General features: G+C 22.9%; 7 protein-coding genes across 7 annotated transcripts; 5 read left to right on the forward strand and 2 right to left on the reverse strand.

The window, feature by feature from the left end:
- Nucleotides 1–67: 67 nt before the first annotated feature.
- On the forward strand, nucleotides 68–4,438 carry PCHAS_1410100 (vacuolar protein sorting-associated protein 18, putative; the record flags this gene model as incomplete). The annotated part of the gene is made up of 1 exon (XM_733448.2): nucleotides 68–4,438. One exon carries the CDS (start codon nucleotides 68–70, stop codon nucleotides 4,436–4,438), a length of 4,371 nt encoding a protein of 1,456 aa, XP_738541.2.
- Nucleotides 4,439–4,744: 306 nt separating this feature from the next.
- On the reverse strand, nucleotides 4,745–5,851 carry PCHAS_1410200 (conserved protein, unknown function; the record flags this gene model as incomplete). The annotated part of the gene is made up of 2 exons (XM_016799568.1): nucleotides 4,745–5,628; nucleotides 5,770–5,851. 2 exons carry the CDS (start codon nucleotides 5,849–5,851, stop codon nucleotides 4,745–4,747), a joined length of 966 nt encoding a protein of 321 aa, XP_016654841.1.
- A 545-nt stretch (nucleotides 5,852–6,396) lies between these two features.
- On the forward strand, nucleotides 6,397–7,008 carry PCHAS_1410300 (conserved Plasmodium protein, unknown function; the record flags this gene model as incomplete). Its single annotated transcript, XM_016799569.1, has 1 exon — nucleotides 6,397–7,008. One exon carries the CDS (start codon nucleotides 6,397–6,399, stop codon nucleotides 7,006–7,008), a length of 612 nt encoding a protein of 203 aa, XP_016654842.1.
- Nucleotides 7,009–8,010: 1,002 nt separating this feature from the next.
- On the forward strand, nucleotides 8,011–8,781 carry PCHAS_1410400 (ATP synthase subunit O, mitochondrial, putative; the record flags this gene model as incomplete). The annotated part of the gene is made up of 1 exon (XM_738349.1): nucleotides 8,011–8,781. One exon carries the CDS (start codon nucleotides 8,011–8,013, stop codon nucleotides 8,779–8,781), a length of 771 nt encoding a protein of 256 aa, XP_743442.1.
- A 1,108-nt stretch (nucleotides 8,782–9,889) lies between these two features.
- Nucleotides 9,890–12,760, forward strand: PCHAS_1410500 (conserved Plasmodium protein, unknown function; the record flags this gene model as incomplete). The annotated part of the gene is made up of 1 exon (XM_737592.2): nucleotides 9,890–12,760. One exon carries the CDS (start codon nucleotides 9,890–9,892, stop codon nucleotides 12,758–12,760), a length of 2,871 nt encoding a protein of 956 aa, XP_742685.2.
- A 729-nt stretch (nucleotides 12,761–13,489) lies between these two features.
- On the forward strand, nucleotides 13,490–14,123 carry PCHAS_1410600 (conserved Plasmodium protein, unknown function; the record flags this gene model as incomplete). Its single annotated transcript, XM_737594.1, has 2 exons — nucleotides 13,490–13,595; nucleotides 13,795–14,123. 2 exons carry the CDS (start codon nucleotides 13,490–13,492, stop codon nucleotides 14,121–14,123), a joined length of 435 nt encoding a protein of 144 aa, XP_742687.1.
- A 646-nt stretch (nucleotides 14,124–14,769) lies between these two features.
- PCHAS_1410700 (zinc finger protein, putative) lies at nucleotides 14,770–15,546 on the reverse strand (the record flags this gene model as incomplete). Its single annotated transcript, XM_737593.2, has 1 exon — nucleotides 14,770–15,546. One exon carries the CDS (start codon nucleotides 15,544–15,546, stop codon nucleotides 14,770–14,772), a length of 777 nt encoding a protein of 258 aa, XP_742686.2.
- Nucleotides 15,547–17,831: the final 2,285 nt, after the last annotated feature.

Below are 17,831 nucleotides of genomic sequence, written 5' to 3' on the forward strand. Positions count from 1 at the left end.
TCATATATCCAAAAAGAAAGTAAAAGGAGGGGAATAGGAAAAATTGGCAAAGTGAACAAAGGCAAAAATGAACAAGCAGGATAAACAATTTGTCTTGAAGTTATTCAAGATTAAGAATGGGGATATAAATCTTCTAAAAAACAGAATAACTCATTTTAGTATTAACAATAAATGTATACATATCGTTTTTTGTAATAATACACTAATAAAATATTATGTCGAAGAAAATGAGTTATCCTACATTGACTTTTACAGTAAAAAAGCATCAAATAATAAAGCGGAAATAAGATCTATATTTTTTGATAATAACTGCTATCATGGATTTATATGTTTAGCAAATAAGGAATATGTTTATATTCATTTTGAAAATAACATTGTGCAAAATCTAGCTAAGTTAAAAAAATATAATATTTCAAGTTTATGCTTTAATGATTATTCTGATATAAAAAATTCAAATTCATTTTTAATAGCAACAAAAGATGGAGAAATTATTGAAATGTCCATAAACAATAAAACAAAAAATTATAAAGACCACCAAGTTATATATTCAAATAATAAGTTAATAATACTGGATATTAATATGATAGATATTGATTTACATCATTCCAGAAATAATAATGAATTGTTAAGAATTATTTACTTTACTACATGTAATAGTTTACATGAAATTAGTTACACAATTAAAAATTGTAAAAATAATAATGACAACAACAGTAATTTGGAAAAATTCGAAGCAAATGTGAACGATATTAAAACACCTATCAAAAATATTGATTCAAACAGTTTAGCAGATGAAACAAAAGTTTATGAATGTTCTGTAGATTCTTTGATCTCTATTTTAAAGATTGAAAAAATTCGAAATAAAAATTATTTATTTTGGGTTAATGGCTCATGTATATTTATTAGCAAAATTAATAATTATAAAAAAAAAAAAAATGTTAAATATAATATAAAACATAATAAGCATATAAAAAATAAAATCACAACAGATTTTTACGACACAGATGATAGTATATCCCATTCTACATCATCAAGTGGTTCGGATGGAGATATTAATATTGTATCTTTAACCGATGATAGTGAAAATGAAGAAATAATAAAAAAAGGTGAAAAGAATGCCAAAGAAATTATACAAAATAAAAAAAAAATACAACGAAACATCTATCACAATCATAAATATAAGCAACTTAATCATATGGATGAAGACAGTGAAGATATAGATGATTATACACATGATGACGATTGTAGTAATATTACTGAAAATATATTAAACTTAAAATTTTATCTAAATAATAATTATGTTATAGTAAATTTCTTAGATATAGGTATATATACAAATGAAAATTTAAAAAGCTTTGCCTTTGTCAAATCTTTTTATGAATCTATTTATAATAGTAAACCAAATAGAATATGCTACAACTCGAATGAAAATGATAAGGATAATGAAAAGGATGATATCAATGGAAATAAGAAGGACGATGAAAATAATGAAGCAAATACACCAAATAACGAATTCGCAAATAGTTATAGTAACTATAATAATAACATTTCTGTTATTGTTGATATGTGTGTAAATGATTCTTATATTTTTATTCTTTTAGAAGAAAAACTAATAATTATTAATAATGTCGATTTTAAAAAAGTATATGAACAAATATTATCAACCGAAACTTATGGGCATGCAATTAAAATTATGAAAGACAAACTTGATAATCAAATATGGATATGTACATCCAAACATATTTTTAAAATATTAATAAATAAAAGTAAAAATGATATGTTTTATTTAAAAAAAAAAAAATATATTCAAAAAATGTTCGAAACAAATAATCATAATGATCAAATTAAAATGAAAAAACATTTAATACGAAATAATAAATATGATATGGATCAATATAAATATACAAATTTTAGTACAGAAGATATGCTAATATCATTTTTACATAAAAAACAATATTTTGTTATAACAAATTTTTTATATAATAATATACATTGTTATAATAATATAATCCGAATATCTCTTTTTATATGGCTTATTCATTTATATGTTTATTCCATATATTTATATTATTATTTATATACAATTGTTTCCCTTACATATTCCGTCAAAAAGTCAATTCAAAGTATCGAAAATGGCTCCAGTGTTGATATAGATGATAACATAAATGAAGCAGACCAAATCAGAGATGATATATCAGAAGAATATACTACCGATGCTTATGAAGAACACAACAACGAATTAACAAATTCGATACAACAATCTTCTGCTGAAGAAGAAGGATGGACAACATGGTTAGAAGAATGGGCTAGCGATTCCGAAAATTTATTAAGTGACGATACAAATACCAAAGAATCTGATATTGAAAATGATGATTGCGAAAATAAAAATGATAAATTGATACAAAGCTCGACTGGAAACATATCTGATGATATCGAAAAATCGAACAAAAAGGCAAACGCTTTATCATATATCAAAGAGGTTGATAAAACAGTAAATAATAGTAATGCCACTAAACAGATTGATACACTTCGGGAAAAGTCCCATATTTACAAAAATAACAAAAATTCTTTTCTTCTTTTTTTTGAAACACTTGTTGATAAAGAAGAAAGACAAGAAATTAAATATAATTTTGATCTTTCAATTGGGAAAAAAGTAAATATAAAAGCATTAACAAAAAGTGAAAATTTTTATATTTTTTTAAAATTGTATAAAATGAAAAATGCGGAAATATTTAATTTTTTAAAATGCCAAAAAAGCTTACTTGTAAATGATATAGAAAGATACAAAAAGAAATACACACTTTCAAATGCCAATCAAAGTGATATTAGTCACCATAAGAATCATATAAAAATAAAACAAAAATTATATAAAAGTATTTATTCTTATAAATGTTTAGAAGTATGTATATACTTAATAATTTTATTAAAACATTTTAAAAATTTTTATCAACTAAATGAAGTAATACTCGAGATATTTCAAAATTTTAATTGTATCAATTTTTTATTACTCTATAAATATATATGTAACGATTATACATTTATAGTAAATTATTATATTAATAATAATAAGTTTAATTTACTTCTTAATATAATAACAATATTCCCACAAAACTTCTTATTAGAAGTTTTACAAGAACATTCATTTATTCTTTATCTTCATGCTCCGCAAAAATATGTTGAGCTGCTAATTTTTTATGACAATTTAATTGAAGATTATACTAATATAATTATTTGCATGTTTATAGTTACTTACTTTTTTAAGAAGAAAAAGAAAAATGAAAATCTGACTCAAGGAAAGGAAATCATAAATGAAACTAGCGATAATGCTGAAGATAATCTTAAAGAAGTCGCATCAACTTCTGGATTAGCTAGACAAAAACATCATACCCATATTCAGGATATCTATGATAAACGAACTAATGAATGCATAAAATATTTGGAACATATCTCAAACAAATTGATAGAAGAAAATGCAGACGAAAAAAAAGAAAATTATATATACACATTTGAATGCATTTGGAAAAATAATCATATAATAAATTGCTTACTTATTTTATATATAGAAAATGATAAAGATGAACAGATTAAAGATTTGTTAGATAGACTAAAAAATTCAGCTATACATTTTGATTATCTATTTATTATACGATTTTTAAAAGAAAAAAAAAAAGATAGCTTTATTCCACACATATATATGTTAATGAAATATTTTGAAGAAGCTGTAGATAAATCATTAGAGTTAAACGATTATGATGCTGCAAAAAATGCTGTGTTAATATGTGAAGATGAAGAAGAGAAAAAAAAATTATTTTTAAAAATAATAAAGCATATTTCCAAAAATTTAAATAATGAAAACTTAAAAGAAATAATTAACTTAATCCGAGACTCCCATTCAATAATAAATTTACATGATATATTACCTTATATCAATGAAAATACATTTATAGAATGTTTAAAAACAGATATATGCTCATTATTGGATGTATATAATATTAAAATTAAAGCAAAAAAAGAAGAAATAAAAGATAACTTAAGAACAATTAACTTATTAAATAATGATATTAAAGATATTAAAAAAAAACACGTTGTTCTAAATAAACATGATATTTGTTATATATGTAAAAAAAATATATATTATAAAAAGTTCTACGTGTTTTCATGCAATCATTATTTTCATAGTGTATGTTCTTTAAACCTTTATATCAATCACAAATCAAAAGAAAATCTATTTCACTTCTATTCTATACTTACTAACTATAAAAATGCTATTGCTAGTCAAAATGAACATGATATTCTTTTATACGAAACAAAAATTAATGATATTTTAACCGAAGAATGTTTTATTTGTGGATCCTTTTCCATCAACTCGATTACAAAAAGTTTCATTTCACAAAGCGAGTATGATTTGGTAGATAGTTGGGCTATATCAAATGAGTAAACCTTTTCACACACCAATTTTATTTATCTTTCCAATGCATAAATAAAAATATATATTGCTCATTTGAATCATTTTTCATATTTTTTCTTATTTTATGTATTTTTCCGAATTAATAAATTTGAGCATTCCTCCTAATTTTAATGCGCTAATTATGTTGTTGTTTTCGTGCCTTTATTTCATTATTTATTATTTTATCTTTTGAAAAGTGTGATTTTAATTAAAATTTGTTAATAAAAAACGTAAAATAATTTTACAATTTCACATTATTATAAGCATATTTGCCTTAATAAACACATGAATACACAATTAAAAACATGTTCGATCAACAAAAGCCAAAAACTTTGGCGAAAATATCAATGACCCATAAGAGGGGTAAAGAGGGTCATTTTTCAAAGATGCTTCAAAAAGAGAATCATTTTTTTCGTTATTTTTTTGTTCCATATGGTCATCCCAATTTTGTTCACTCCAATTTTGATTAGACCTCATCAATTCCTTTTTCCTTTGATAATCATAAATTGTCATGGGAGGAAAATTAAGAGAAGAGGGTATAAAAAAAATAAATGGAGGATCCAATTTAAATTTTCTATTCATTAATAATGGTGTGGTACATTTCGTTAGGCATATTTCACATTTCCTTTTTTGATTTTTCCCTTTTAAATATATTTCTATATATTTATTTTGTATATCATCAAAAGTTCTTTTCATTTTCCATGAAATATATAACCATGGATCTCCAAAATCGACATCATAATAATTTAAATAATAAATTAACTCATCTTCATCTTTTGAAGTCCATTCTTTATTTTCATTCTCTAATGGAGGTGCTTGAAAATTTTTAACAAAATCATCATAACTATCTTCAGGATATAAACCATAATTAAATTTAGTTACATATTTCCATATTTTTCTTCTTTGTTCATTTGTTAAGCATTCTATTTTATATAACTCACTTGGTGTTGTTGTTATAAATTCCTCCCAGTTTTTAAAACTATTTTCAATTTCATCAATATTTTCACCGATTTGTATATTTTCCAAAAAAGTTCTAACACTCCAATTTTCAGGAGCTTCCTTAGCACAGCTTTTAAATATTTCTCTCTTTTCCTTTTCAATCTCTTCCGTTTTTTGTCTCCTTAGGTGCTGCCTGAACAATTTCAGGTCAAAGAACCGTCTCTTCTTTTTTATTAATGGGCCTAAAAACGTAAAAATGAAAAATGAAAAAGAAAATAATAATATGCAAACACCACGACGACAATCAAATAATGCCATATCCAATATTGCCAAATTCAATTAACTATCACCACTTTAAACATGTTTAAAATAATTCAACAAACCTGTATCATCTGAATTCCTTCGCGGAACTGACGTGTATATAAATCTTGCATTCTTGAAACTTCGATTAACTAATTTATTCATTAAAAAATAGCTGTTGCACATACGTACTTATATATATCAACGAAATATGAAAAAGATCCCTTCTATAACTTAATTATAACAAATTATATATTTCGTTAGGGCAAAAATAGTTCTACAAATTTATGTTATATCATCATTGTAAAAAATAAGGAATATAAAATATATTTATTTCAATTTTATACAAATATAGCTTACAAAAATGTAAGTATTTTTTTCTATAAGATCCGTCACGTATCCGTTTTTTTTATGGATATTTCTAAAGTCATTTATTAATATAATAAATGTTTAGATTTACTTTTTTTTGATATTTATGAACCAATTTGTAGAGATAAAAAACTATAGTTAAGGAAATGTCACTTATCCATATATGTGAATATTTTTTATAGAAATTATTTTGTTTTTTTATTTTCCATTTTATTATGCTCAATTGTTTCTAGCCCAACCATATACTGCTATTTCACAATTATATTCTCGTCACAAAAATTTACTTTGATATTGTTTGAATACCAATTTTAATTCAGCCTTTTAAATAATGAAAGAATAACATGAAGGTATGGTTCTCGCCAATTGGCCAATTCCCCAGCATTATCCCTCTTCCTTCGGCGAGGAAACTGACACCCAGTTTTTTTGCCACAGTGTCCTTGTATAAGCCATCCAAATTTAAAGATATAAAAAAAAAACTTTATTTAAGAAAGCGATTATTCAAAATATTTAATAAAACAAAAGATATTAGTGATCCACTTACCAAAAGAGACAGATCAATAAGTGTAAATTTAAATGGTGAAGAAAAGGAGGAACTTTTTTTAAATAGAATAATAAAATACCCAACAAATAAAACCCGTATTTATAAAAATAATAAATATAATATATCTAAACAACCTTATGAAGACAAATTAAGTATTGAAAAAATAATTTTTAAAAGTTCGACCTTAGGTTATATAGAATTACAATATATTTTAACTACATTTATAAACTATGAAAAAAATGAATTAAACAATGAAGATATTATTATTTTAAATAATTTTCTCAACTTATCAGAAAAAGAAATTCTCGATTATTTATGTGCAAATGAATTAATGCCAGATTGTTACAAGGATGCCAAAATTATAAGAAAGTTGTTAATGTTTATAAATAATAACCATCCTTCTTTAAATTGAAGCTTCAAATGTATCATACTACAGAAAACCTATGCTTATACTTTTTTATAAGACTTTTGAATTTCATTTTTATCACCATTTGTTGTGTTTTGACATAAGCTTCTCTGTTAAAAATGGGAGCTCGTTTTCTATATATACATTTTTTTGTTATTTTATTATTACCTTTTTTTGTTTCCCACACATTTTTCTCATAAATATTGGCATGCGTGAGCTTGCCTTTTTCAATACACACAAAATAAATGATAAAATATATTCAAGCAAAATGTGTAGTTACATGTATATCATATTTGTATATTACCCAAACTTAATAATTTCATACTTTTTTGAACTTAATATATCATAATTTTTCTTCCAATTTTTATCATATATATAATAATTTTTTAATTAAAAATTATCGTGACAGATCTAATGCAAACAAAACTATTGTTCGCCATACCATAAGCAAAAAAAAATGAGAATACAAGCAAAATAATTATACACATATGATATTAAATTATGCATTTCATACAATGCCCATAATGTTAAAATTCTTTTATTATTACATTTTTTTATACTTTCGTTATATTAAATGGCAAAGTATTATTTTTCCAATTATTAACTTGAAATATACGTTCCCCTAATAAATTGTTCAATCATAATTACACATAAATATTTACATGTGCTAAATGTAGAATAAATTAAATTGCTTATCGTTATTTTAACATAACGAGAACTATTATTTCACATGTATTATTTATTTTTATTTTTATTTTAATTAATTTTTTTTTTTCAATACATTTTCAATAAATCACCTATTTGTACTAACTTTTTTCCATTTCTCTTAAAAAGCTAGCACATTTTTTTTTTTTCAAAATGATATTCAATTATATATATACCTTTTAAAATTTTTTTTAAGTATATTTCTCATTTTAAAAAATAATACTCAAAAAATTTTGCTTAATTATATTCAAGATTTTTATAATTTTTAGTAATATATATTTATGATTATCTCCCCTTGTTAAGATGAAAAGGGCAATAATTTCCCCTCGCCAATTTGTTCATTTACCGAGCCAAGTAAAGTGGAAACATTTTTTAAAAAATGATTATTCCTTTCTTTCAGTATTCAAAAATAAAAGTATAAACCCTGGAATAAAAAATAGACTTTGCAACTATGAAGGAATAAAATATTTCAATACAAAATCTATGGACGAGAAAAAAACAGACGGAGAAGAATATTATTTATCGATGGGAGATAATATAGAAAAAAGATATAGCTTAGCTTTATATAATGTAGGGAAAAAAAGCAATAAATTAAATGAAATAACAAGAGACTTATTATTTATTAAAGATAATTTTTTAAATGACAAAACATTTCAAACATTTTTACACACACCAAATATAGATAGTAAAGAAAAATTAAATTTTTTAAAAAATGAATGTAAAAAACATAATAATAATAATTTTAATAGCATGACAGGAAACTTTTTAGAATCTTTATTTGATTCAAAAAGATTAACCTTTTTACCAAAAATTATACAAGAGTTTGAATTATTATTAATGAAAGATCGAAAGGAAATAAAATGCATTGTTTATACTGCTAGAGATATAGACAATAATTATAAAAAAAAAATTAATGATTCAATTGTTGCCAAACTTAAAAACCAATTAAATCCATTGATAGAATATAAAATTGACAAAAATATATTAGGGGGATTAGTACTCCAAATTGGGAACCAAATCTTTGATTTTTCCGCAAAGTCAAAGATTGAAAAAATTAGAAGTACCTTATCATAGAAACACATATCCATATCTATATATGCATTCCTTTTCTTTTTTTATAAAACATCATTGAACCAATGTATGCATGTGTATATTTACAAAACACATGCGAATTAATATCTCTAACTTAATTTTTGCCTTTTTATTTTGTTTTAATACTATATCTACATTATAATTTTTTGTTATTTTGTTTTTATTTGCTTTCTTTTGGCTACACACTTCAATATTTTCTAATTTATGGATTCTCGAAAAGTATATCTTTATAGTGGTGATATGCTATATATGTATATACATATTTTTGAAAAAAAAACATTATATGTAGTGCATATACCTTTAAAAAATTGTACAACACTTATAATTATAAATTTAATAGCCCCTAATTGGCATGAGAAAAGACTAGGATGTATCCAATTCTCACTAATACTCTATTTTCTTCGAAAACTGTATTATACATATATAATATGGGGTGTATATTTTGTAAAAAAAGGACAAAATTGTAATACCAAAAAATGCTTACATTTTTTATAACTCTTTTATCATTTGCATCTTATAAGCTTTGTTATTTCTTTTTTTTACACACTTTATACTCAAAAAAATATAGTAATATTAGCAGCACAAACTTTAAGGGAAGCATTTTTATTTTTCATAAAATTATACTATTCTTTGAACTAACATAAGTAAACAAAATCCATTTTAAAAGTGTTAATTTTTTCCACTACTAACACTTTCTTAATTATTTATCATTATCAAATTCATTATTATGTTATGTAGAATTTTTTAATAATTTATAAATTTTTAATATAATTTTTTCTATATTATATGTGAAACGGAATAATTTAGTATGCATCAGCTAAAATACCCCTTATTATAGAATTTTTTCCTTTTTTGTGGGAGTCTCAAATTCAATATACACAAATAGAAATGCCTTTTGTTCATTCATTATTGTGATTATCTTTTTAACTATTGAATGTTAAACGTTGGTTTAAACAAAAAAATGGGAAAGATAAAATAGTTTTATTTTGCTAGTAGTAAATAGCTATCTTTATACACCCATCTCAATATGCATGAGAAATTCCTATTTTGAGCGCTATTCCGAATTTATGTATCACAGCCATTTCTCATAATGCCACACATACAAACAAAAATAAAAATGGAAGAAAAAATAACACTTCTTTTAGAAAATCTAAATTTTTTTGAGCTATACAACTATATAGATACCAATCAAAATGAAGTCGATGTTATTGCTAAATGCATACATCATAATCACCTTTTTATTATGGCTAAAATTTTAGAAAAATGCAATAATGAGAAAAAAAACATAAACTTACTTAATAAAAATATACTCACCGAATTTGAAAATGAAATCACAAAAAAGGACAATGAACAAATAGGTTTTTATTTAAGATTGTATATTTACCTTTTATATAAAGTTCTACTTCTTTTCAATCAAATATATTACGAAAGAAGTAAAAATATATCTGAAATATTTGTTAATTTATCGTTTAAACATCTGATTTTTTATGATGATAAAAATTTTGTACTATCCATCCTCAAGGACTTGATTAAAAAAATACGTGAAGAAGAAAATGGCATATCAATCAATAGTAGTAGCGAAAAGGAGTGTAATAAAAAATATGACTTCAAAAAAAATGTTCATCTTTCCTTTCAAGAACTTGAAAAAAACATTTTGGACCTACTTTTTTTTGTTAACTTGCCCAATTATATATTTTTAAACTGCTATTTAATATATTTATATTATAATATTCCAATTGAAAATAAAGACAACTTAAGAGAAGAAAGATTAACCCAAATATATTATGTCTTGGGTAAAATTGTTGATATTTTCGAATGCCTTGATGATCAAAATAATGAATATATTTCAAACGAACAAATGCTATTACTTTTATCCAAACAGAAAGAAAATATTCATAGTCAGAAATATGAAAAGGACTGGATTGAATTTGTTGATGAAAATAAAAATGTTACATTAATTTATAAAAAATCCAACACACCATCCATATTATATAAAACTATTGATATACCATTTAATACAAATACATATTTATTAGAACAAAATAAATACTTACAAAATTATAATAGTAAAAATGTTAATATAAATAATTTTCTTTTGCTTCTTAAAATTATGTCCCCTTATTTTTTGCTATGGGTATCGAAGAAAGTCGAAGGGCAAGAAAATGTGGATCAAAATTTTCAAAAAATATTTCAAATTAATCTACAAAGTGAATTGTACCAATTTAATTATTATTTTGTATATGATAATTTAAAAAGTTATAACATTATTAACGAAACTACATCATCATTCTTTTTCTTTTTTTTTTTACTGGGGAGCATTCTCACGTCTCTACCGATTGACAAAATAAATGCCAATAACCAAACACATGAGCACAATTTGATTAAAAGATTACTAAACAATTATATTTCCTTTTTTAAAAGAAGACATAATTTACCATGTCGAAAAATGTACAAATTAGTAATGCATATTTTGAAATGGGGAAAGGCTGATATTTCTGAGGCAAAAATAGAAGAAATATTTTTTAATGCATATCCCCAAAAAGTAGATACAAACATAGTAGACACAGAAAGTTTATTTCCTGATTATGATATACTAATTAAAAATACAGAAAATATAATTACTAAATTGAAATGCTTAGCAACATGGGCATATATATCCTCTGATGATGCTCATGAATTAAATTTTTTCCACCTATCCAATTCGTTCATTTTTAATTATAACAATGATAATAGGTACAAATTTTCAAATCTGCTAAATGAATATTTGCATAAAAAATATAATTTTTTTGTCTATAATTCTATACTTTTTAAAAACACATATGAGCATAAAACATTGAGTTATAAATATGTGGATGCATTTTCTAATTACATTTCAAAAATCATCGTTTCGATAATTTATACGATAGTTATTTTTTGTGATCCAATTCAAACAACACAAGATACAAAAATAAAAGATGAAGAAGTTGAGCATATCCTTAATGACAATCCTTCTCAATGGGGTTTGTCCTATTTAGACAGATTTGAAAAGGAAACTGAAATGAAATGGGTAGAAGAAAATATTATACATTTTACCAAAAATATAAAATTATCAGAAAAATATGAATCTTTTTTTAATGATATACTTTTTATATGTTTTAAAATGATAAACTTTCCCAATAAAAATATTCAAAAAAATTGTATAACTATAATTAAAATTATTGTATCAAAAATAAATATCGAAAAAAATCCACACATTAAATATATTACCAAAAAAATAGACGCATTGATTTCTTTCATAAGTGAAGATGAAGCTACTATTGATGGAGATGATGGACATGCTACTAAAAATGAAGCTATGCAAATATATATATTTATAAAATGTAAAATTAAAAAAGAAATAAATATAAATTTAATTGAATCTTTGGAAAATTTAATAAATACTTTATCCTTAAAAAAAAATAATAAAATATTATGTTCTTCCATTTGCATAAATATATTAGCCTCATTTTATTATCAGCCATTGCTAGTACCATTTTTATTACACAAATATATCAACACCATTTTTTATTTAATCGAATCCAATAATATAAGTATTATAATAGACGCCTTAAAATGCTTATATATTTTATTTAAAATAAATAAGGAGCATATGAAAATCTATAACTACGATATAGTATATAGATTACACTTATTATTTAATGTTTTTCGAAAAAACAATCTAACCAATTCTCAAATCGATCAAATCAAAACTGATATCCCTAATAACATAACAATATTTTTATCGAATTTTTTTTTTAATTATGCAGACATTGAAAAAAACAGGGACGAAATATTATTACAGATTAAACTTATTCTACATTGCATATATGCATCAACAACCCAAGACGAATATAATACAATGATTACTATTTTCGCACACCATCCAAAAGAGTTTAAAGAACATTCCAAACATTTTCAAATATTTTCCACATTCGTTCGGTAGTAGTATGCATATATATCTAATATTTTTTTTTATCATTTTTTTTGTCAAAATTTATCTAGCCATATATATGGTTTATAGCACATGTGTGCCATTGTTTTATTCATTATATGTCATTTCATTTTTTACAATTTGGTTGTCTAAAGTTTTACTTTGTAATTGCATGATATTTGCGCAATTGGCCTACATGCTGATATTGCTACTAATGTAATGACCATAACTGTATTCATAACTTCAGTAATGGCATTATATATTTTTTTTTGTATTTCAAAATATTAAGTGAAAAAAAGTTACAATTTAAAAAAATATATTTTCGGATAGGATACATTCATCACGACCATTTATTGTCTAGTGCCAAATGGTGCAAATTCAAATAGACAAAAACTATTTTTAAAAATATACATACAAATATTGTATATATATATTTTTTTAGATGTTGTATATATATCCATATTTATATATATAATTATTCAGTGGTATCCAAATGCAAAAAGTCAACACAACTATGCATATATATATTTATTAAAATTTTGAACAATACTAATAAAATATTACATACATATTATTTTTTACCGTTATGCATATTAGCACACTATATATCAAAATATTAGTGTAAAAAGATAAAGAGTGTATAATATATATAACAACGACAGTCGTGCTGGAAATAACGCAAAATCGAAATTTATGAAAATTATCTAGAGGTACATAAAATGAATAGAAATCAAAGTCGAAATGAAGGCGCATGTGATCATATTATATTTATGCCTTATTATTTCTGGTCAGTATTTAATAGTCAATGCCATTAGGAAAAATGAGTTAAAAAGGAATTTAAAAAAAGGTACAATATTTATGTACATATATATAAAGAAAAAAAGGAAAGAAGTATAATAAATCTATATTTCTTTCATGATATAGTTGCTCAAGTCTTCATATAAACAATTATATTATTATTTTTACATACTACCATACCTTTATTTTATGTTTTCTCATACTTTTATCATAATTTTTCGTAATTTTTTTCATTTGTCCCTTTGAAGGAAATAAAAGCAACCCGAATGCATACCACGGGAAAGGCATGCTAAACTTCGAGATAATGAAAGATAATACAAACTTTTCAAATATACAATTAAAAGCATCGAAGTTTTTTGATATATTAGGGTCAACAAGATTAATGCAAAATTTAAATACATCAAACCACGGATCTTATATTTATAGATATGTACATAATGTGCACGATCATAATGAAAATAATGGGGCTATGCTAGTTTTTCTTCTTTTTTTTATATTCATATTTGCTATTTTATTCTTTATTTTTTATTTTATTTTTAAAAGACATGTAAATCATATACGATTTATGAACAGCTAAGCATTTTTTTTGTCCTAGTAATTATAGCAAAAAAGCTGTAAATACTTATATGTCCTATTACTAATATTTTTTTATAAAACTATAATAATTAAAAAACAAATTAAAAAAAATATCATCAATACCTTTTTTATCGCAATAAGAATATTTTATTATATTTTAAATGCTAGCTTATGCACACACAAAATAAACAATAGCAACCATTTGGTAATTTATATAATTATTGGTTTCTCAATTCATTTAATCATGATATTTTTTATTCACCCCAATAGGACCAAATAAAAAATCCACTTAGTGATCTTTTGAAAGCATATTTAAAAAATTATTTACTCATAAATTAATAATTTGTTTAGTAAGTGTAAAAAGGTAATAAATTTTTGATAATAATAATAATTACATAAACACCGAAAAAATAATAGCAATAAGATAAAGCATATTTTATATACTTATGAAAGTTAAAAAGACATGCCAAATAATAAAAAACGGAATATTTAATTATATAATAATAAAATATTTGATTAAATGGAGATAAATATAAAATCGGGATAATTAAAAATAACAAAGTAAAAAAGCAAACAAAAAGGGAATATCAAATATGACAACAGTCAAAGATAGAAAGATATCCACGATAAGTTATATGTCTACTCATTTATTTTTTGGAAAGCAATTCTTGTGTACTATTTAGAGCATCAAAAGCTACAGGGGTAATTTTGTTTTTAATAATTTTCAAATATTGGGATAAATTTTTTTCCATTTTATTAAGTATAAAATTATTATTTACTCCAGTTTTACTTTTTTTCATAACAGTCAAAAATTTAAGATCGTTTTGTATAACTCCCCGAAGTTGGTCTATTTCAGGCTTAAAATTATCCAAAAATTCCATATTATTTTGACATAATAAGATTAGTCCATTTAATTGTGATATATTACTACATGTAATTGTATATCTGTTAGAAATTTCATTAAAATTATTTACAAGTTCAATTGCATGCTTATCAATTGTTAAATTTGGATGAATAATACATTTTAATTCATTAATATATATAAAACAATCTCTACATAATTTCAATTTTATATATTTTGATTGATTATCTTTCATAACATCTATATCTTTTGTACAATATGAACAATATATTTCTTCACAAATATCACAAAATATTTTATCTGTACTTAAATAATATATGCTTTTAACACCTCTTTGACAATTGGTGCATGAATCACCAATTTTTTTTTTTAAATCACCAGCTTTTATAAATAACTTTAAATCGGACCAATTGTTATTTGTTAATATTCTTTTAAGCCAATCTTTTCTTGGATTTAATTCCTTTGCAAGTTCTCTATATTCCATAAATGGAACGGTTAAATCTCTACCCATTTTATCATCCATTTTTCTATCGAAAGAATTGTATAATTTCAATATTTGCATATAGAAACTTGAGGAAACAACTTATACATATAAGAAAAGATTTAATGGCATCCTTACCCAATACTTGGATAATTATTTACTGCGGATATGTATATACGAACAAATTTCTACGAGCATAGACCTACATAACCTATGTACTATGCTTAATGAAATCCATAATATATCCAAAGTGGTTTAAAAATATGAAAAAATATAAAATTATTTATAAATATAATCGTTTATATAATATAACTACTATATTTTAATTTAAGTATTTTTCTGATTTTTTAATATCCCACTTTTTTTTTATTTATCCGCTTATCATTTATATGTATATATACCCGTACTTTCTTAAACATTCATTTATTCAACTTCCTTGTGTTTTGTTCTATAATATATTTATATTAACTTATTTATTTATCCATTTCTCTATTTATTAATATATTTTATTTTTTATTCATCCATCTATTTGTTTATTAATATATTTTAATTTATTTTTAAATCTATTTATTTGCCTATGCATTATTTTTCGCTACAGCAAAGGAAGGCGTAGCACAAACTCATCATACAAATATATGCATACATGCATATAAGCACCTTTCTATAAAGAACAGACAAAATTTACGAACATTATGTTTTTCCAACAATTTTATAAAATTTATAAATTTATTAAATTAAGTTTTCAATAAATACCCTAAAAGATCAAAACCAATTCCCCATTTCAACTGTATGAATTGGCTTTAAAATCAGTTAAAAACAAAAAATACCCAAAAAAAATTAATAATTCAAAAATATAAACCAAAATTATGAGCAAAATATAGAAAGTAATAATATATTTCTAATTAAAAAAATAAGTGCTGGATTAAAAAAGGTACACCCCGTGGTATCATCATATTTTTTCGTCATTAAATAATTTGTTCATTTAAAAATATTTTCACATTTTATTATAACAAAGGGGGAATATTTTTTTATATAATATGATATTTTAGGAATACATATAAATAGATATGTATCCTATATTTGCATATGTTCAACAATTGGAGGGATTAAATATGAATAACCATCAGTTAAAAATACTCAAAGATACTAAAAAGGTGTACTTTTTTTTATGTATCTTTTTGTTATGCCACCCAATTAAATTATTATAACGGTGCAACTGTGTACGGAATATCGTCTAGTATTTTTCTATATTATTATATATCAATGGAATACTAAGTCTATGTATCCCTGTGTATTTCTATATATAGAAAATATGTTCCTAGATTATTGCAAATTATTATTTTCTATATATTTTATAACGACATGCACCACACTATGGATGTTATGTAATATTTCCATAGAAATACATTTTCTAATTGTAGTGTAATATATTAAAATCTCTATTTAAGTATTCTCGGAGACAGGAAATATTTTAGCATACAGTTCTAGAAATGTACTACATTCTCATACTTTTTACCAGGTCTATGCACTTTTATTACGTCTTTTATATAAAACTATGTATGTATTATTTGTTTTTTCAAAAAATTGTAGCATTATTCTAAAATACGGATAAAATTTTGTAGATCTACACCCCTTTTATTATACTTTATGCTCCCAAAAAACAAAATAAGTACACCAAAAATTTAAATTTATAAATTAAAAATACAAAAATATTTAAACTTATAAATTAAAAATACAAAAATATTTTAATTTAAAATTTAAAAAATTATATATTTATTTTATTTTTAAATAATATTTTAAGCTAAATTTTTATTATCATTAACTTATAAACACATTTACACATAATAAACTCAATTATTTAAATATTTTAAATAACTTAAACAATAAAATTAGTTTATACACTTTTACAAAAATTAAATATTTCTTAATTTTAAAGTTTATTACTTTATTTTGAATGCTTTTGAAAAATACATATAACTGAAATACCTTTGTAAACCCTTATGAACCTTTATGATACTTACATCCTAATTTGAATTAATTCAATAAATATATTCTATATCGTTTTTTGAACAATAAAAAATATATTATTCATTAATATTCGTCATATTTATGCATACTTATATGATCTATATTATAGACTACCCCATTAAGGACCTTAGCCTACACGCCATACATATATAAAGCCTATATGATATATGCGTTACATATTCCACCTACTTATTTATTTGCATATAATTAAAGTATATCTATTTATTCTTTTAAATTTTGAAATATTATACTAATAGGATCTTTATATACCCCCTACATTATAATACTTGTATTCATACATTAACTAATATACTTATTTATCCTTGGAATACATTACT

Source organism: Plasmodium chabaudi (genome assembly GCF_900002335.3).
Source record: "Plasmodium chabaudi chabaudi strain AS genome assembly, chromosome: 14".
NCBI lineage: Eukaryota > Apicomplexa > Aconoidasida > Haemosporida > Plasmodiidae > Plasmodium > Plasmodium chabaudi.